The sequence below is a fragment of the Kryptolebias marmoratus genome, linkage group LG22 (assembly GCF_001649575.2).
Source record: "Kryptolebias marmoratus isolate JLee-2015 linkage group LG22, ASM164957v2, whole genome shotgun sequence".
In the NCBI taxonomy this organism is placed as follows: Eukaryota; Metazoa; Chordata; class Actinopteri; order Cyprinodontiformes; family Rivulidae; genus Kryptolebias; species Kryptolebias marmoratus.
In genome coordinates, this window is record NC_051451.1 from 22,667,493 (window position 1) to 22,689,072 (window position 21,580).

General features: G+C 36.9%; 1 protein-coding gene across 2 annotated transcripts in view; it reads right to left on the minus strand.

Moving 5' to 3' along the window:
* Positions 1–21,580, minus strand: part of eys (eyes shut homolog) — a 161,562-nt gene that overhangs the window by 44,089 nt on the left and 95,893 nt on the right. For both annotated transcript variants that reach the window (XM_025005208.2, XM_017412860.3), the window contains 5 exons: positions 18,484–18,634; positions 18,236–18,348; positions 16,678–16,928; positions 10,570–10,740; positions 1,572–1,722 (listed from right to left, as the gene is read on the minus strand). In XM_025005208.2, coding sequence (XP_024860976.1) covers positions 1,572–1,722; positions 10,570–10,740; positions 16,678–16,928; positions 18,236–18,348; positions 18,484–18,634 — 837 coding nt within the window. The remainder of the gene's footprint in view (positions 1–1,571; positions 1,723–10,569; positions 10,741–16,677; positions 16,929–18,235; positions 18,349–18,483; positions 18,635–21,580) is intronic.

Consider the following 21,580-nt stretch of genomic DNA (forward strand, 5'->3'; position numbering starts at 1 on the left):
GTCAAAACTATTGTAACTATAACTAGTATGTAGTTACTAATGTACAATTTTTTCTCACCTGGATTGGTCAAAAGAGGTGTCAATCAAAAGACGAGGGCCTACACAGCTATTTTGACACTGTTGGATTTAATGTGAAACCCCTAGCTGAATCTACGAAGCAGTTAAGGCATTAAAATGTACAAAATAAGATTTTTATTTATCAACTCAGGCAAAAGTATTATAGTTCGTTATATATTGCAAAACTGCACATATTTGAAAAAAATATGCAAAATGCAAGAAGGAGCTAATAAATAATTTTATGTTATTAGAATTACAATTAGGTGATCAAAAATCTTCTTTTTTATTTATTTAAAAATAAAGATCTACTGCATCTTGTTTTTACAATCATGTGAATATGCACATATCATAGAATGTGCAAATGAATTCTAAGGATCTCAGAAAAAGCCCACCAGGCTGAAAATCACACATCCATTTCTAAAATAATTTTGGCACAAAAAAACATCAATAGTCAAACAGAGTGGGACAAAATGGAGGGAACTCAAGACCATTGTTACAGTCCTGAAGACTGGACAACCAACAGAGATCGCTTTAAAAGCACTGCATGTAGCAGTGCTCCAGGTCACAAAGGAACTCGGGGTAACAGTTAAGACACCAAATGTTTTTCACATTGGTTGATAATGTTCACAACTATACTGTTAGACAAACAATGAATGATGGTGGTGTGCATGGCAGGGCAACAAGGAGCAAGCAGTTTCCGTTTTAAAAAGAACATTTTTCTCAACTGCAGTTTGTGACAAAATACAAGTAAAATAAGATGAACAAGCAAGAAGTCGGAAGGAAAGTCCTTCAGAAACATGAAATCAGTGATGAGCGTTATGTTTGAAAAGTAAAAATGACCTTGCATTCTAGCATAAAAATTTGTTCCAACACATGAACAGATAAAGATGGTAATAACATCTTTTTAGCTTGTTTTGCTGCATCATGGTAAAGATGACTTGCCATCATTGATGGAACAATGGATCTCTAATTAAAGATCGGTCTGTGAGCTTCATCTCATGAGAAAGTGGGTCATGAAGCAACACAACTACTTAAAATATAGTTCTACCAAAAGAATGGTTAAATACAGTAAATCTTTTGGCAAAGCCAAAGCTTTCTAATTAATCTATTGGAAACATTGTGGACGGTCTTGAATTGGCCAACTCATATGACAAAATCCAATATTATCCCAGACTTAAGGCTAATATTTAGTGAACTAAAACTGGTCCAAACTGACTAACAGAGCCAATCCACTGTTACTGAGAAGGATTTAGTTGCAGTTATTTTGATCTAGATCTGAATAACAGTTTCATAAATAACCAGGTAATTAAGACAAATAAGAAGTCAATATGATCATTCTATGAAGTATTAGTGTCGGATGATCAATGTACATGTCATCATGAAAATAAAACAAGATGTGTTCAACACTTATCAAAAAACATGAACATATTTATTATGCAAAAAAAAGTCTTCTTAGACAGAAAGTTATATTGGCAAACAAATGTAAAGAAACTGACAGGAAAGGAAGAACATACCGGATTTTGATTGACATCCATCTGTTGTTGTCCACAGTCTCGCCAACAGCTGCATTTAAAACATGGCTGCCGCCACAACCAAGTTTGACAACAGGGCTTCCATCTTGAAGGAAGAGATGAAGAAACTGATCTCCAAAGTTTTGCTCCTGAGCTGAAACAGTAAAGATAAGATTAGTAGTGGCTGAGCTTCTTTTTCTTTATCACCAGAAATAACATATTATGAAACCTACAAAATAAATATCATGACTTCACAGTTTATTTAGATACTGAAGGTGGGAGATGAGCCTGTCTTGTCTGTGTGATACAGAAAAATGAAATAAAAAATAATTCTGCCAAAGAAAAAGAATCATGGACTTCATACCAAACAAATGAAATGAAGAAAAAAATAAAAACAGCCTTGATCTTATACTCGTGTGCAACTGCCTTTTTTATCCCGATCTGCAAATCCTAATTTACCTTTAATTTAAAGCAGTAAACACAGGTCCTTTACCTAAACCACCAATGTCAGCCAATAGAACTCAGTGTTGTAACCCAAGGTCATTCTTGCTGTGATCAATACCCAGCACATGAAAACCTGAGGGAGGACTCCTGTCTGCTAACAAATGTCATCTAACAGCCAATAGGTTTGCCTCTCTGTAGACAGAAGCTTATCAAGAACCGTTCACATTGCCATGACCTCAACAATAACACATGAGCACACATACACACACACACAGGCCAATGGTACACTGTACACTTGAAGGGGAGGCCATGCGCTCATGCCACTTTTTTTTTGTTCTTGATTTCATTTCCATTTTGTTTATTTTTATGTAGTCAATTTACAACTAAATTTAGGGATTCCACAAGGGTACAAGGATTACAAGACTGCAGCACTGACCACCAATATTTATATTGATGTCTTTTATGTGTAATACCCACCTTGTTCTGCTTTTGCAAAACTAGTAACAATATAAGTTGGATTATCTCAGTGTACCACAAAGCCACTTCTAGTTTTAAGGAGAGCATTTGTAAGTTTTATGCAATGACTTGGAAGAAGTCAGTTTTCTGCTTCAGGAAATAAAGGCCTTTTTAAAGGACATGGTAGAAATATCACATGACAACTGGAATGATGGCAAATCCATACATTCTATGCATACCTTATGGTTTTTATAGATCAAAAGAACCTCAAGAATCAGCTTTACCATATGGAGGTAACTACTGTGAGTCTTACTTCTCTCATCTCAATTACAAATCATACGTATGCTGTTACCCTCATGACAAATTCAACAAATCCTTTTTGTTGTCTCATTTGTGAGACAAAATGACATAATTAGCTCTGGTACTTTCACCATTCCAGAGTACCAAATCACAATGGTAGCTTCTGAGAGTTTTGCAAAGTGAGACAGTGCAGTCGGGGAGCAGCAGACATCAGCAGCGGCGTTAATCCTTCCTCACAGGCTACTATGGCTTTCAGGGGGGGGGTGGAGGAAGAGTGCACACCAGTCCCACACTGCTGTCTGAAAAGACGTGAGCAAAGGGATGTCAACATTAGAATACAGCTCTTTGAGGGAGACTTGGATAGAAAGGGAGCCTGCCTCTCTTGTCTCGCTGTGAAGGAAGACGTGGTTTCAGGGCAGAGGACTGAGCAGCAACGCTGCCCTGTTAGAGAGACCTTAAATGTTTCTGTGTTTCCAACAAGGCCCATAGGGGACATTTCAACTGAAATAGAGAAAGTGACAGGGGACTACTAATCCAGAGAAAGCTACTGAGTAGGTGCAGGGTGGACCTCTTTGATTTTCCAAAGACAACAGCGATAGAGACAGAAATCTCAGGAAGTGGGATGATGTGGCTAGCTAAAAATAGAACGGAGGTGTGTGGGCTTGACAGTGCTGTGTCTTAGCAGTGTGCATGTCATCTGTAATGGCATGGGTGGAGGATTTAGACATCAGGAAAGAGTGCAGAAGCTGAGCCAGTTGTTTTAAGGCTGCAGGGGAACTGATATGAAAACTCAGAGCCACTCCTTCTAGGTAAGAGGGCATCAAGAAAGTCTCATGCCTTAATCAGAGGGGGGCTATAGTTAGCCTAAGGTGCTTCACTCTGATAAATCAGTTTATAAGCCAACTTGGAGTTTTTTTCTGGTCGCAAAACACATTAGAGATGCACCTAACAGTTCCACATTGCTTACTGCTGTTTCAGAATGGGTCACAGGAGGAAAATTCTGTTCAGATAATCCAATGATTTTTGTGTCGAAGGGTAGGAGTTCTAATCTTTATCAGTTGGTAGCCACAGACTTCTGCAGTTATAAAATAACCTTGTTGTATTACTGTTCCACAGGGACCAAATTTTGGTCTTTTGCTTTGGATCATACTGTCAGCAGGCCATTTCTTCAAGAAAAACAATGTTAAAATCAAAGAAATCCTTTGTAAATTTTACTGAACAGATTTGTTAAATAAACATCCAACATGTTATTTCTTCTTTTTTGAATGTCTAAATTTTATTTAAGTTAATCTGTTTAACATGGAAGGAAATGAAATCAAAATGACATTAGTAAAGATAACTATGCGACATAGAAAAGCACACCAACAAAACCTTTGTACTATTTTATCATAACACTACATGACTATGTTTAGAAATACAAATATTTTGGTTAGACTGAGGCAAAGATTATGGTGTGGGCTGCCTGGGTAACAATATCAGATGAACTTATTCACACATTTTCTGGAGGATGCATATGTTTTAAATATTGGCAGGAAAACATTTAGTTGTGTTTTCTGTAGTGTACATTTAGTTTGAATCAAAGAATATCTCTTAATATGCTTCTTATTACAGATAGATTCAACCTATTAACCTTTTCCTCAGATCATAGCACAAACTGGCCAAATTGCTCATATTGCTAATCGTCCAAAACCACGAGTGTTCAGTTACGAGTCAGATCACACTCATATTAGAACATAAACACCTGCCAGGGCACTCATAGCTGCTTTTTTGGTAGTTTCCACCAGAGCAGGTGTCTCATTCAGCAGTGATGCAACACACACACACACACACAGTAAAAAGGATTTTATTTCATAATTCATCTCTGCTCGGTCAACTTTTTCATTTCTCTGCCTACTCAGACTGCCAGCATACTCCAACACATTCAGAACCATCAGAACAAGAAAGCCAAAATTTGACGTTATCTCACCAGCCTCATACAATCTGAGTTGGATTCATGTCAATTTTAAAACTGGTTATGCAATGTTCAGCATGTAGAATGCTTTATAATCCTTTTCCACATTGCATCACATTTTATTGCCATCATTCTTCATCTGTTATCTATGACAGACCACACATTTAAGAAGCTGTTTTACTGAATTAAATCAATTTCCTCCAACCTTTACCTAAACCAAAACAATCTCGTGGAGTTCTCTATTTCTTTAATTTTATCACCTAAAGAACATTTTTATTTATTTTCTTTTAAACTACGCCGAATGTGTGTGACGAAAAAAAAACATATTGTAACCAAGGAGTTGCTAATTGAAAATATAATTACTTTCTCATTCCTAACTTCCTTGTTTGCTTTTGCTCAGCAAACAGCACTTTGTTGTGTCACTTGACCATTTAATTGGCGAAGTAAATGCTGCACCTTGTGCTGGCAAAAAAAAAGGTTACAGAAAACGTCTTTTTTTAACTGTTCACATAAAAATCTTTAGTATGCAAAATGAAATATAATGAAAATGATTTCCACTAATTCAAAGAAACAAGGCTCTGAATTGCAAGGACTAAGAACCCTAAGAAGTAGGTCATTGCAAATTGTTTGTTCTGCAGACAGAAATAGTGCGAAAGAACTTATTTATGCTAAATATTAGGAGAGACTGAAATGATGAAAAGACATGATGGAGAAAAACATAATATTCTCTTTCTTTAAGATTCTGCACACAACTTCACAGAAAAGTTGAACTAATAAGTAATCTGCGCACTTTTTGAAGACAAGAAGAAAATATCCAGCGGTAATTAACCTTGACATGTAGCCCACATACCGACTAATCCATAAAACAATTAAAACATTTATTGTTATGAATAGGTGATAACTAAAAGCCTAATTATGCCTGGCACATAATCATCTTCAATTAAAAAAAACAAAACAAAAAACAAATCTAGAAGTGAATGCTGGGATTTAATGAATTCAACAATTAAGACAATGAAAACAAGACAAATTCAACTTCCCACAACAATGACCCATTGTCTCGGCTCTTAGCAGTTGATTCCACCTGGTGCTATAATTCATTTGTTGACAAACAATATTTAAAACAGATGTCAATGTTGCCCTATCTTTTATTTTTCTATTTTTCTTCTGTAAGGCTATTGTTTTGCGTGGTCTCCCATGGCCCTCTTACTGTGCGCTGAACCTTACAGAGCGTTCGTCTTTTGTCAGCGCCTGTCACCTGCTCTCTCTCCTGTTCTCTCCCTCTCTCTTTATCTCCCCCCCCACACCTCCCCCCAACCCCAGCCCTGTATTTCTTCTCTCAGGCTGACAATTGAAGTCCAGGGGGAGACTCACGGGCTTGCTTCGGGGAGAGGTGTGAAAAGGGGAGCCGAGAATAAGAAGCAGGTTTGGCAAAGATATTCTCTGCATCTCAATGCATATCATTTGGTTTTCTTCTGATTAACTTTGCCTGTTTGATCTCTGGAGTTTTCTTTTCAGTTTCCCCCTCCTCTGATTTGGAAGAGATAGCACGCTATGAGCCAGGAAGCATTACTAGATAAAAGGCATCGTGCCAGCTATGTATGCTTTCCGAACATTCATCGCCTTCTTGACAAGGCTCGCATTTGGCTTTCTCGCCTCCACATTCTGCTGCAGTGAATTACTGTAAATATTATTAAAAGTAGAGAAGAGACTGATTTAACTGAGCCAACTAGCTCAAAATTACGACTTTGATTTCTAATTTACAGCAGTGTTCACATCTAATTTTAAACGAGGGAAAGCTGGTATGGAATGAGGATGGTAACAAGTTGGCACAGCAGTCGATTTTTCAAACTGATCTTCAGTGTAAATCTTGAAAGGCTCATGCATGCAGAGACTTAAGATCCACGCAGCAAGATAACTGCTGGCAGTGAATATATGAGGCAAATTATGACAGGGTGGAGGTGAAACAATTTATTTAGTTTGACATCAAGCATCAACTTACAGCTGACAGGTGTGATTCAGTCTTACCTTCCTGTGGTTCTATAATGTTCTTTCTCCACTCTTGGCGAGTTATTCAAACATATTTCAAATAATCTTCCTTTGTTTCTTTGAAACACATTCAAAATCAAGCAAGAGAAAAAAAAACTGCAATGGAAAACTATTAATTGCAAATTTACCTGAGAGTCTTTTTTCATATTCAAGTTGATACAACTGCCGTGTTTTATTAAAATATAAAGTGCAATTCCACTATCATGTCTCAAAATGCTAACCTAAAGGATCAAATGTGAACACAACAACAAAAGGCTTTTTTTTTAGTTCTTCTCAGGTGTAATATTTTTTTCTGTTTAAAACAACAACAACAAAAAACCCTTCAAGGTAATTATAGACTAGCAACTTAAAAGCTTTGCTTTGCAATTATTTTTGATGTACTGTTGTTTAGCTTTGCAAACAGAGACATGTTTCCATGACTCAAACCACTAAATTCAAAGAAAAATCACGCACCAGTAAAACATAAATATGCATAAACAGACACACAGGCCTAGTATATATGAAGGGCTCAGTCATGTTTAGAGAGGAAAAGAAAATACAAAAAAAAACAAAAAACGGTGCAACATACATCCTGTTTATTGAATATAGATTAAGATAGAATATATTAACATAATCTATATTAAAAAAGATTATTTTAATATTTTCTGCTGAATAAAAACAAAATATACAATAAACCAATACCAAAAATACTTTTTTCAGATTATAATTCAAACCAAACAGACAAAAAAAACAGCCTAAATACAGGAATCAAGTAGAATCAGAATCTATAATTTAGTTTTTTTGCAAATTCTGATCATTCAAACTTTCATTTTAATTAAAGTAACAGATGATGGGAAGTCCTAAAATGATTTACAGTAATAATCATCTGAAGTGCTTCTCTTCAAGTGCGTTGTTAAGGAGGAGAAAAACAGGAGATTTGAATTTTAATACGGTGCTGCCCTGCTGGTGGTAATACCATAATAACCTTGTCAGTGACAATAAACTAAAGTATTTCAATTATTTGTTGAAATTTTCAACATTATTACCAACTCAGCTGACAGCACAGACAAAAATGCACAGTTATCCACATACAAATTAATTAGTTCAGGGAAAAACGAAACTTGAAACAGTTACACAAGGTAGAAAAAGGTTGATTAACCAACCAACTGATTTTAAATCGGTCGATATCAGCCACATAAAAAAAGTGTTGTTGATCGGCCATTGGCTGCCTAATTCCTAAAGATTGACTCAGCCATAGAAAAACTCATTGATCTCTAATGCAAAGTTTATTTAATGCAGTCACATGATTGTGAAACCGAGCCTAAACAGGATGAATGTATACGATATAACTAAAACATCAAACTTGATTTGGACTTACACCTGTGAATACTCTACAGTTATTAACCTAATTGGACTCCAGTGTCAGACTGAAATCATCATATTTGTCTTAAAACTGACACCACTATGGTCTGTGTTCAAGCTTTAACTGGCTGACCTTTCAAGTAGACCATCCTGATATAAAGCATCCATTTAGAGTCATATTACTTTCTGTGAGCTGGCTAATTAATAGCTCTTTAAATACAAGGAGCCTTTGGTGAAATCCTGAACACTCAGCAGTCATCATGGGAAACCAATGACAGGCGAGAGAAAGACAAGTCAAGCTAATATTACTCAAAGAATAATGGGGCTATTTAATACTAGTTCTTTAATTTCATATACATTAAATGTGTTAAATTGCTTAAAAACTAAAAAGAAAAAACTCTCTCACTTCTTCACAAATCTACTGCGTGTTCATAAATCACTGTACTATCTTGAGCAGCTAAAAATACTTGTTGGACAAAATGTACTTGTTTGAAGTTGCACACAGTGTACCAAACATCACATGTTTTACTCCAGATCACTTTCATCACTGCTACTGAAACCAGAAAATCCCCATTTTCATCAAAGGAGAGAAAGTTAACCCCGAGGTGCTGGGTGATGTTTAACAGTCCTGGGAATGTAGATGATAGCCTGTGAACCAGCAAACGATGTCACAGATAAGAGGTCGATCTAGGCCATACCAGAAAGATGAATGTTATGATGTCCGCACTGGCCTGCGTGGAATAAATCACCCATGATCGCTGCACAATGCACGGTGGTTAAACTTTAGTTGGAGTCGCACCTGAGTGGTGGAACCCAGGAACAAACAGCAGACCCACAAAATCAAGGTGGCTGCAGTTTTTAGAGCGAGGAGCTGCAATTATGGTCCAGTGAGACACACGCTTGGATGTTTTTTAGAGTCAGTAAATTACCTATAGCTCAAGGCATTGCAGTGGCTTCTTCTCCATGCTAGTGGGTACTTAAGATATACTTTAAACAGGAGTATAATAGAGACAAATCTGGAGGAATTAAGCATGTTTCTCTGAGTTCAGCTTTGTACAACTCCCAATGAAAAATCACAAATGTACTTCTCTCTCCCCAAAACAATGCTCTATTGTTAGAAGGACCTACTCAGGGACTGTCTGGCCGCACCATCCCAATCTTTTTCTATAACAAAGGGGAGTTTGTATGTGTGCATGCAGGTGTGGGAACAAAGGAGCTGGCAGGAGGCAGGGATACAATGTAGAGCTCAAGGTTGATGTAAAGGGTGAATGCAATCTTATCTCTGCATGTGAGTGACCAGCTCTAGAGGATTCTTTTGTTTGCTTTTAGGTTATTTCTCAATCATCAGCTTTGAAACATCAGAAAAGCTTCCCATGCAGCTTTTGTGATGTCCACAAAGGACAAGGCTTTATGTAATCAAAGTTTTATTCTAATGTTTTATTGTTCGAACTTTAAGCTAGATCTTTTATTGATTTATTGTAGGTTTGGAAACATAAGATTTCTATTTGTGTCACTATATGACTCACGATATTAACGTTCAGAAATGTCAAATGACTTTTAAACTTAATATGTGGGATTTGCAAAAACAGCTTTGCAAAAAATATAAAAGTCCACAGACAGTTATTCAATGTTCATATCTCATGTGTAATGCTTAATTTTAAAGATAATGGTGATTTTTGAAATTTTTTTTTTCTGTATTAGAATCATTGCAATTGCCTCTTTAGATGTTTTTTTTCAACATCTCTTTAGATCATTCCACCTTTATCCCACTGCAAAAACGATGAAGGATCCCTCCAGGTTGGAGATAAGTCTGTGCGTCATGGAGGAGTTCAAGTATCGGGGTGTTCTGCTCACTAGTGATGGTAGGACGAAGCGGGAGATGGATCAGTGGATTGTGATCTTGTCAGCAGTAATTAGGGTGTTGCTTCAGTCTGTCATGGTGAGGAAAAAGCTCAGCCAAAAGGCGATCTACTTGTCCATCTAAGTTCCAACCCTCACCTATGGTCAAGAAGTGTGGGTCATGACTGAAAAAACAAGATCCTGGATAAAGCAGCTGGGATCAGCCTTTGAGAAAAAACAATTAATGTGTAATTTTTTTTTTTATTATTATATAAGGCAGGGGTAGGCAACCCTGGTCCTGGAGAGCCACTATCCTGCATGTTTTACTTGTTTCTCTGCTCCAACACACCTGATTTGAATCAGTGTGTCATTAACAGGCTTCTGCAGAACATGAAGAGGTGATTTAACCACTGAATCAGGTGTGTTGGAGCAGAAAAACAAGCAAAACATGCAGGATAGTGGCCCTCCAGGACCAGGGTTGCCTACCCCTGATATAAGGTTTGCTTGTAAAACTCTTCTACCTTACAGATTGGCTAATAAACAACAATAATAAATAAATAAATAAATGTTGATGTTTTTTTGAAGTTCTATTGTACATTAGCTTCAAAAAGAAATTGTACTTACTGAAGAGGATGGTGCCCTGTGTTGATCTGGCTTTTATTGTCAAATAAAGAGCGGTGTTCTTAGCTGCAGAGGGCCGGTTATCGCTGTCATCTGAAGGTTGTAGAAGGACTCCAAGAGGCTGCAGCTCCAAGAATGATGTGCCATCAAAAGAGGGGATATACACCGTAGTATCTAGAAACAAACATTAAAGACAATGATTAGAATCATTTTTTTATTAGAGAAAACATATGTAAGGAGTCGCATGTTAAAACATATACGTGATATGCATGAATCCAAACAGAGTGAGCACCTTTTGGACAACATCAACAGAGTCTAAATAAAGAAGCTTCATAAAAGCAGAATTTATAGCAGAGCTGTTTAACTGGATTGTATTAGATTTCACAGGTGTTCTTGGTAAAGTGCTCTGCAAGTTTAGATCTAAAAGGAGAATGGCATTTCTAGTAAAAGCAATGCCCTAAAGTGCTTTTCTTAGTAAAGAGAACAGCAGAAATTGGCTGGTGTAGCACAGATAGCTTCACTGTGAGCAGAGTCAGCAGGGCCTTGTCAGGGCTACGTGCTAGTGTGTCATTTCCCACCGGATGACAAAGCGGTATGACTTTAAGGAAAGGTGGAGGAGGTACAAGCACAGGTCATCAACTCCACAAGCCAGCGATAATCTGTTGGCCTTTTACACAAAAGGACATCGTACACCAAGTGGAGAGCTTGCTGTTCAGGCCCATGAAAGTGAATTCCAAACAGGCCACAGCAGCCTCAGCTGAGGGGATTCTACCTACATCTAAAGGAAAGAGCAACTTCAATTTGGCTAAAAAGTCAGACCGAGTTATTGATTTCTTCTTATGACAGTTGTTTTCACAGTTTGGGTAGATTCTAAGGGATTTTGAAAGTGGATTGAACAGGATTAACAGCATTTTGTGCAGACTAGAAAGTAAGAGGAACAAAATTTAAAAATAAACAAAAAAAAAAAGGAAATAAAAGACCATCATATATATTTGTGTGTGCGTGTGTGTTTGTGTGTGTATGTAATTTATTTGTTTTATTTCAATTGTTTGCTTATTTTTTTTTATTTGTTTCTCTTTTAGTAATATTCAATAGTTTTAAATAATAATCCAAAGCAACAACAAACATTTTCCTATTAGTAAAGTAGGAGTATTAGTAAAAAACAAAAAAAACAAAACTGCAGAATTCTGTAGAACTGCTTACCTGTTGCCAAAATCTGACTTGAGAAAAGTTTAAGTTACATTTTTTACTGGTATATCAAATGGTCAAAATCTTATTTTTCTCATATGTGCTCTGTGTATCTTAGTCACCGACCCACTGGTGCTCGTTTTCAGAGCAAACGGTGTGGGTGACTCCTCCGAGTTCTGCAGGGAATTATGTGGAACAGACATGACAGCCAATCCTTCAAATTACAAAGAGAAAACATAAACTGTGTTGCTTTTGTTGTGGAAGGAGCCATTTCCTTGGACTGAAAATGATGAATCAATCCTGTAATATTTGCTGGCAATTTCTGAGCAAGGCAGATTGAGCTGGCTCATTTTTAAAGGCACCAGCAATTACAGCAACCACACACTAGATGCCCACAAAAAGAGCTGGCAGCACCGAGCCACTGTGTTGGCAAAGCGGGGAGCACCACACATCAGGTCCCATTAGTGTCAAACGGAAGTAGGAAGAAAAAAAAAGACTCAAAAGCCTAGAATATTTTTAATTTTTTCCCTATGATTTCTTAACTAATAATGAAAAAAATAAGCAAAACATTTACTGCCAAGTTTTCTTCTGGTCATAAATATTTAAAAATGGTAACGTTATTCTGTTTTTTTGATCTATAAAAAGAAACATATTTAACTAAATTGCACCATTAAATACAATGTGTTATTTCACTATTGATTACCATTTCACAGCAGGAAATGAAAATGGTAAATAGAGTACCAGTAACTATCAGGTTAAGTTGCATCAATGTAGAAACAAAACATAAAAATGCAATTTACATTACGTGGTGCTTTAAAAACTGGAAAAGTGAACATGCAAACTTATTTCAACTTAGGTTGTGGTTATATAAAAGTTACTGGAATGACACAAACGGATCAACGTTAGACTCTTGGTATTTTCTTTTTTCTTACAAGCCAGCTTCTTATATCACAGCTTCAAATACAACAAGTAAGGCCTTAAATCAGTGAGCCGTGGAAGGAGGTCATGATCAATAGAGCAACCTTGAATAATTTCCTGCCTCACTGGTTTCGTCTTTTCTCCTAATACCTTACCTGGGTACCATTTACTACATAATTTTGAGATCGCTTCCCATTAAATGCTGACATACTTGACAGAGTGTCTTTGGCAAGGTCCACAACCTACTGTGTCTTCCTTAAAGAGACAATCTATAAAAGCTTAAAACTTTGACTTGACCTGTTGAACTGAGTTTACCTTGTTGAAACCTGGTTGGTTGTTGTCTTCTTGACATTAGGAAACTCATTATGAAGAAATACCTTAGTTTTTAAAACTATGCCGTAACAAAAATAAGTAAAAGCATTTTTATTATATATTAGCGTGATAATAACTGGCTTTTAAAATACACCAGCACTTAAGTATTTGTGGTTAAGGGGGAAAAAGCCACTGCAATATGTACAAAGATAAGTAATGAGCCTTGTATGCTTTTGTTATTTTAGAGGTATGCTTTCATTAAGTATTTTGATATGTCTGTCAAATGTATACTTTTTATATGACTTTGGATCTGCCGAAGTAAATAAAAGATAGCCTGCATACCCATGTGTATTTTAATATTTCTTTTAGATATGTGGTGTGCAACATGTCCGCGTTTCATGTTGGACACAAACAAGTCCACATCATTTGCCACTGGGTAGCATGACGTATCTATAATTAACCTAGAGCAGGGGTGACTTGCTCTGCTCTGCTCGCGTGGCTATTAATTAATTCAACACGATGTGAGGACAAGATTGTCATCAAGCAAAGTTGCCACAGCAATTCACATTCAGGCTTTGTCAGCATGTAAACAGCTCCTGGTCTTTGTCTGCAGGCTAAGAACCAGTGTTGCAAAGCACATTGTTGGACGAGTGCTCAAATGAGACTGTATCCTGTTAAACCTGAGACGGGAGTGCTTTTGAGGAGGAGCAATTTCTCAAACTCAGCAGAAATGACACTAAAAGGCCACTGCTGGTATTTAAAGGAAATGCTTACGAGCCTGACAGGTTGAGGAATAAGCAGGAAGTTATTTTATGGTTGTTGATAGGTGAGGCTGAGGGTATTAATGAAAAAAAAAAAAATGCACTATGAAAATTGACCAGAATATTTGATTAATTTTACAGGTGGGAATTAACTCCACATTGTCTATTGTGCTGCTATGCATTATTACTTGACATGCTATGTGGCATTAAAGATTTAAATCAGAGTTAATTAGCAGATAAGCTTGCTTATTTCTGGCAGTGAGATGTAAAGCTATATCAAGGGGCATCATTTACATTACTCCTCACTGGAAAAATACAATGCTGGGGAATTGGTTAATAAAAAAAATTAGTCAATAGATGACTCATATTTGTTTGTCTCCACTGTGGCTCTTTAGACATAGACCAAAATGTTCTTTATTAACTGACTTAATATAGCAGCTTCTCTGACATGTGACATGGCAATCTCCCACAGGAACAACAAATGAGAGTCGAGTCTTAAAAACAGAGCATTGATTTACAGTGCCTGAAGAAACAAAGGGCATGTTAGTAAATTACTTAAATACCTATAAATTAGCATTTTTAGAAAACATGTGAGACACGTCAAATTTAGGTGCTAGGTGCACGTGTTGCTCAAGCCACGCTAATGACCATTACCATTAGCTTGGAGCAGCTTTCTGTCAGCTCTGTAAACAATCGACTGTGTTTTTAGCCTAATTTTTTTACACTTTGAATCATTCCCTGGTCAGCAATTTACAGCACATGTGTCTATTGTTAATCCTAAAGTATTTATTTATAACTAAATACTGAAGATCTAATTATTGCCAAGGCTTTGAATGAAGAAAAAGGTGTGGGGAAATCTAATGTATCACAACAGCTGGTTTAAATTTAAACAAAGCATTTTAATTTTTTTTTTTTTGCATTTTCATTCCCTTCCGGTGACTCTGCCTGCTAAGCCACCTGTTCTTCCACATGGCATGTGTTGTCCACAACAATAACAATGGCAGAGTTAGATGTAAACATCTTCCACATTTGAAGTGGATTTTGCAGAAGGAGATGACAGTTGTTCCTAACAGCTTTTATGAGCTAAATCTGATTATAAAAAAGAGAGCGGTGTGGAGCTAATCTGTTTGTTTGTGTAAACAAATATATAAGATCAGATCTACTTTGCTTGCATAACAATTTTCAAATGAGTTTCTTCCCTTTTACATAAAAAGGATGAAGACTACATTAGTTTGTATTTTCTATTTAATTTTTGCTATTAAAAATTAAGCAGATAAGAACTGCAAAGTTAACTTCAGGATATTGAAAGGAGGCTACAACCAATTGTCCAACCTTGGATTTAGGAGGAGCAGTGTAGCTTTCTTTCTTCCTGGAGCTAACCAGTTGAAATGAGCTGAGTTAGAGGGTGACCGGGCTCAACCTTAGAGATAAGGTGAGGCGCTCCATCATGTGGAAGGAACTTGTAGTAGCCTGTTGTAGCCGCTGCTCTTTCACATCAAAAGGAGTCAGTTGAGGTGGTTTGGACATCTGATTAGGATGCCTCCTGTGCCTCCCTTTGGATTATTTCCTGGCGATCCCGGGACTCAGACTCAGAACTTGCTAGAGGATTATGTATCCTCTCTAAGCTGGGAATGCCTTGGGATTCCCCAGAAGGAGCTAGAGTGTGTCATTAGGAAAAGGGATGTCTGGGTTTCCCTCCCAAACCTGTTGCCTTTTCTGCCCAACTGTGAATAAAACACAGAAAATCTATTGGTGTATAGATGAGCTTAGGCTCAAATCACTGAACCCAGAAGTTTGGATAAAGATTGTATCCAGTACTTTAGGCTATCAAGTAACCTTATGTTCATCTAAAAGAGACCATTATCATTTCAAGAATGAACAAAGCAGTATTCCAAGATCAGCACAAGTTTTGGCCTCAAAAAAAGAGAACCTTTGATAATGAGGAGCAGTTTGTCACTGACACAAGCACAGCTTGTTTATTACAAAAACAATAGAACCTGACAGTGACCCTGCTTAGTTACAAAGTGTTTAAAAAAATGTTTGAGTTGAGCTATTTGGCAATGTTCAAAAACTGCTGTTTTCTGAAATCTCAATGAAATGAAACTTTAAAACCAAGTTCAAATGTCTCAGTGTTTTTACAATTTAAGTAAATGAACAGGAAACAAATTGAGTTGATTACCAGGACATTCAAATATTAGGTGACATAATATAAAACTATAAAAAACCTTTTGAACTTATCACATCTCTACAAATCTACATTGCCTTTTGTCCATTCCTCAAAGACAAAAGACTGTTTTTCTGTGAATTCCAAAAAAATGATTTAAATGGAGGATATCCTCTTTCATCCACCATCTAGTGAATTATACTGGGCAAGTTAATTTGATTCAGTTCGGTTTGGTAAATCTGATGTACATATTTACTCACCAAAATGTTAACATTTACACTGAAGGAATAATTTGTCAGAGCAAGACTGTAAGAAGATCTGCAAAGGAAAAATTCCTTAGTATGTGTGTCTTGTACTCCAGGCTCCTTAGTATTAGTGTCCTACTGGTTGGTACAAAATAAATATTTTTGGTTGGGACAGGAGTGAGAGCTTTTGCTGAATGCTGAACCAGTGCTGCAAGATCGCATTCTCATTCTGAGTGCACCCTGGAGGTGAGTGTGGACATGCAGCGACAGTTCAAGCTGCTTATATGGATCTCCAATTTCATTAATCATATACTGAAAAATTCACATCACTCAAAATTCTTAATGCAGCTGACTCTATTACCCCTCACAGCGAAACCTATTAGCCAAAGAGGCTCAGCATATATTAAGCAACATAATTTGTTGGCTGGTTCTTGTTGATACCACTGTGGAGGTCATTATGCAGGAGGTAATGTTCTTTACTGTAAAAAAACCAATAAACACTAAATGCAAAACATTCAGGTACCTTTTTCGCATAAAGTTCCAGAAAAATGGAGCGGACAATGACAGGAAGGCAGAGTTCTGCCAGGCAGCTGCAGCTGATGACACGTTCCTCCGTTGCGGCAAAGACCTTCATGACAAACTTGAGCTTCATGTGGAGGGTGACTGGGAGGTGGAGAAGCTGCTGTCACTGTTGGAGTTGTGTTCATCGTGTCAGAGGAAGCTGAGTGAGTTGTCAGACTTAATGGATCTGCTGTGGAGGTCTCTACAGCATATCTGAAGACAAAAGACAACTGAAAGGGTTCATAGTGTAAAATATATCTACATACATTTTAAATTTTCTGTTTTAAGGGCATTTCTTTTGTTGTCTGGAGCCACTAACCACTCAAAACCAAAAAAACAAACAAACAAGAAACCATGTCACATTGTTTTTAATAAATTCTTGGTTTGAAATTATTTGCTTCTGCCATCCGTTAGAACATTATGGGAAAAAAGCTGTGTAAAAACTGTATATTTGTATATGTGTCTCCTCCAAACTTAATTTCAAGTAGATTTGATCAAAGTGAAGATTAGATGCAATCTGCTGCTAATTGCATTTTATAATTTAGTGAATGTGACTGAATTGTATTGTAATTAGACTGAACAAGACTATATGTATTTGAATCTAAATCTTACTCATTGGCATATATTATAACTAGAGACAGGACAGGTGCCAAAGTTTTAGACAAAGATCTTTTAGTGCTGAGTTGGTGATAACTCTCAGCTACTACAACACCAGGTTATAGCTCAATATTTGTAAAACTAACTGTGTTAAATAATTACATTTATATAATTTTAATGGTAACAATAAAACTTACAAAAACAGAGGAATGGTTCTACAGTGAAGCTAAGGGTTTGCTGAGCTGACTTGTTATGGGAAAATGTTCTAACTCTGACTGGTGTATTAGTAATCATCAAAATACTATTAATTTGCATCTGATTATCAGTGCAATTTGTATCTACACAACCGATTCCAAAAAACATGTTATAAATAACTAAGAAATGAGAAAGAGTGCAGTCTAGTGAATCAATACCTAAAATCATCTACAAAATATAGTTCTAAAGACAGTTTATATAAAAGAGCTTTGTGGTTGTAATTTTGTTGTATTTTTGACCAAAATTCATCACAGACAATTCATTAAAGCATCAGGAAATTGTGCCAGTTTGTGAAGAAAGACACGGTATGAGTCTTTTAACATTCAAATCACTGGCTTTTAAGCAAAACATGTAGTAGTCTCCCGTGAAGGTAATTTCTCAACTAAAAAGGAAAATGTGAGGCATGGTTATTTATAAAGTAGACATGTTTTTGACAACCTCAAAGAGAGAACAAAACACCTGTGTTATTTATCACAGTAAACTGTCAGATTTTTTTCACTGTGTCATACAATAGTAAGTTTTTTTGTCTTTTCAAAAAACTGGAAAAAAAAGACAAGTTTTACAAACAATAAATGCAACAAAAACAACAATTCAAAGATAAAGATAATATAAAACAATGCTAACAGCCAATTTAGCAGTGTTTTCTTAATCAAAACACAAAACTTTACCTGCATTTGTCGATGTTGCTGCCAGAGATGGAATCAGAGGCAGAGAAGCTCCTCAGATGATTCATGTCAATTATTTCAATGCAGCCAGTATAGTTGTGGAATGGTTCTGCTCTCTTAGAAACAAACATACAAAACTTGCAAAGATAGTTCTTCAGCTTTACAATATGCAATTTTAAACTGTGACTGTAATCAGAACCATATAATTTTGGCAGTTAGTTAAAACTGAATACGGTAATTAAAAAGATTACCTGATTGGGAAGATATTGTTGTGGCAAACCACCTATGAAGACATGGTTTGTTCTTTGGATCATGTGTTTCAACCAGTAATTACTTGGTGCCCTTTTAATTTTCTCATAACCAGAAAGCATCAGCTCTGCCTCACAGGGGGTCAGGTGCTGTCTGTCAGAGGAGTACAAACATGCTCGATAAAGTGTACAACAAATACAAGTACTGTAGGTGTTTCATTAAACAGAACACAACACTTTCAAAATTAAACAGGAAGAGGTAATTATCCTGAGAGTTTGACTTTTCTTACTCACATCATGGGTAAGAGAAAAAGTCTAAGGTGAATGGAACGGAGTAGTAGGTTTAAAATAGCAAAACAAAAGTTGAAATTCTAAAATGATCCTTTGAGATGAACTGGAAGAACAATGACAAAAAATGATTAAAAACAATAGGAAACTGTGGTAAATCTATGCATTATTTTGGTTTTCTTAAGTTTATTTGGGCAACAGTCATTGTCATTTCCAGAGGCGTCACTCCTGACTTCCACTTTTTTTTTCTTTTGAGGCATTTTATGAGCTTCCACACAACTGTTCTTCACCCACCTTGTAGTCTAAGAAATCTAAACGAATTCTCATCTCAGAAACAACAGGGGAGCACAGATAATTACCTAAGTGCAGATTCTAGACTACCAATCTGTAGCTTGAGAGTCCTCAGGCCACAGATGTAAAGTCCTCTCTCTAGTGCCCCCTGATAGCCCTTGTTCCCTGAATGGAAGTTAGGAGGTCCATGAAGCAATCTAGTCTGATTTGTTAAGCCGGAGATGCAGGCTGTTGAATACGCTGGCTAAACACTCAGGGCACTTACTCCAACCTGCATAAGTCCTTCCTCCAGAGCCAACATGGAGAAGCGGTTAATTTAGAAGCAGTCTGCCAGAGCGGCCTGGCTGGCAGCCAGAGGGCACTGTGCTCACTGTCCTTGAGAAGTCAGCCCCACCGGGTTTCTATTTAACATATTGAAAAGCGTCTTTGACGGGAAGATATATTAAAAGTCTATAATGAGTTAGGCGGTGACGCTGAGGATGGCTGTGGTGTTGTAGCTCTGGGTCAAATCAGACAAAGATGGACGGACTCAGCCATCAGACAATTACAAAGAATTTGCTTTGTGACACCAGAAACCATTTTTTCATACTACCAACCCCCTAGTTATGACAGCTCTCTTTCTTGCAGTGTCTCAGGGGGTTGGTGTAGAACATTATGATTGATTCATACTGCTGTTGTATTTTTCTTCCAGGGGAAAAAAAAACAAGGGTTGAGCTTTGTAGCCCCTTGAACCTGATTGGCCCCTCATATATTTAGGGCAGCTCAGCTTTCTGCCAAGAAAACATGAGGCGACCTTCCCAACAAGAAAAATAACTGTTTACCTTTGGCAAGAACATGTTCATTATCACCTTTAGTGTTGTAACTTGTATCCAATACATCATTTTTATACTTATTTTATACTGTTCATTTACAACCCCAATTCCAACAAAGTTGGGACGTTGTGTAAAAAATAACAATAAAATATATATTTATAATATTTTGCAAATCTCATAAAGTCATATTTTATTTACATTGGAACATAGCAAACATCAAAACTAAAAACTAAAAAAACTGTACCATGATGGAAAAATAAAGTAATATAGAATTTTATGGAAGCAACGCATCTCAAAAAAGTTGGAACAGGGTCATGTTTCCCACTGTGAAGCATCTTCTCTTCTTTTAACAGAAGTCTGTAAATGTCTAGGATCTGAGAAGACCAGCTGCTGGAGGTTTTGGAGGGTAATGTTGTCTCATTTTTGTTTGATGTAGGATTCCAGCTGTTCAACAGTCCTGGGTCTTCTTTGCTGGATTTCTCATTTCATGATGTGTCAAATGTTTTCAGTTGGTGAGAGGACTGGACTGCATGCAGGCCAGTTAGGGACCTGGACTCTTCAACTACAAAGTTATGCTGTTGTAATGGATGCAGTCTGTGGTTTAGCATTGTCTTGCTGAAACATGTAAGGTCTTTCCTAAAAACAGACGCCATCTGAAAGAGAGCATATGTTGTTCTAAAACCTTTATAATTTTTTCTTTCTTGATGTTGCCTTTCCAGATTTGTAAGCTGCCTATGCCATAGGCACTAATGCACCCCCGTACCATCAAAGAGGCAGGCTTTTGAGCTGTGCGCTGATAACTGGCCAGATGGACCTTCTCCTCTTTAGTAGAGAGGATGTGGCATTCGTGGCTTCCAAAAAGAACAGAACAGTTTCTCATTTTTCCTCAGCTCACTTTAAATAAACTTTGTCTGAGAGAAGAAGGCATTGTTCCTGGATGGTGTTCTTTAAGTCTTCTTCCTTGTATAGAAGAGCTTTAACCAGTATTTCTGGATGGCACAATAAACTGTGTTTACAGACAATGATTTGTGGAAGAGGTCCTGAGCCCATGCAGTGATATCCAGAACAGAACCAGACCCGTTTTTAATGAATTGCTGCCTGAGGGCCCAACAATCACAGATATCCAATATGGACTTTGAACACAGAGTATTGTCCAGATTCTTGAATTTGTTTGATGCAATTATTATTTATTATTTTTTAAATTATTAATATCATTGCATTCTGATTTAATTTACATTTTACAGAATGTTCCAACTTTTTCAGAAATGGAGTTGTAGGGTAGTCCAAACACTTCTTCATATTCAGAATTTACACACACAAAGAAACTGGCCTATTTGAACATTGTAAAAATGTTTCCAAAACAACTTTATATGAGAATTGATTGCTTTGTTTCAGCTTCCTGCTCATACATAATAACTTTGTGTCTTGAAACCAAACCACAATCTTTGTCATGTCAGAACATAATGGAGAGGGCTGGCAGGAAGACTGCACATGGGCTTAGGAACAACATAACTAAAGGGGCCACAGCTTCACTTTAAATCATTTAAACATTGATTTTGTGCTCAGCTCTTGCTTGTTAATCTTTTCGTAATGAAAAACTGCAAATGAAGACTTCAGAACAGCCAATAAAACATGGTCAGTGATCACTAATGCATTTTAACAGGCACATTCTGACGTTTGTTTCACTTTTTAAGATGTAAGCCCATTTG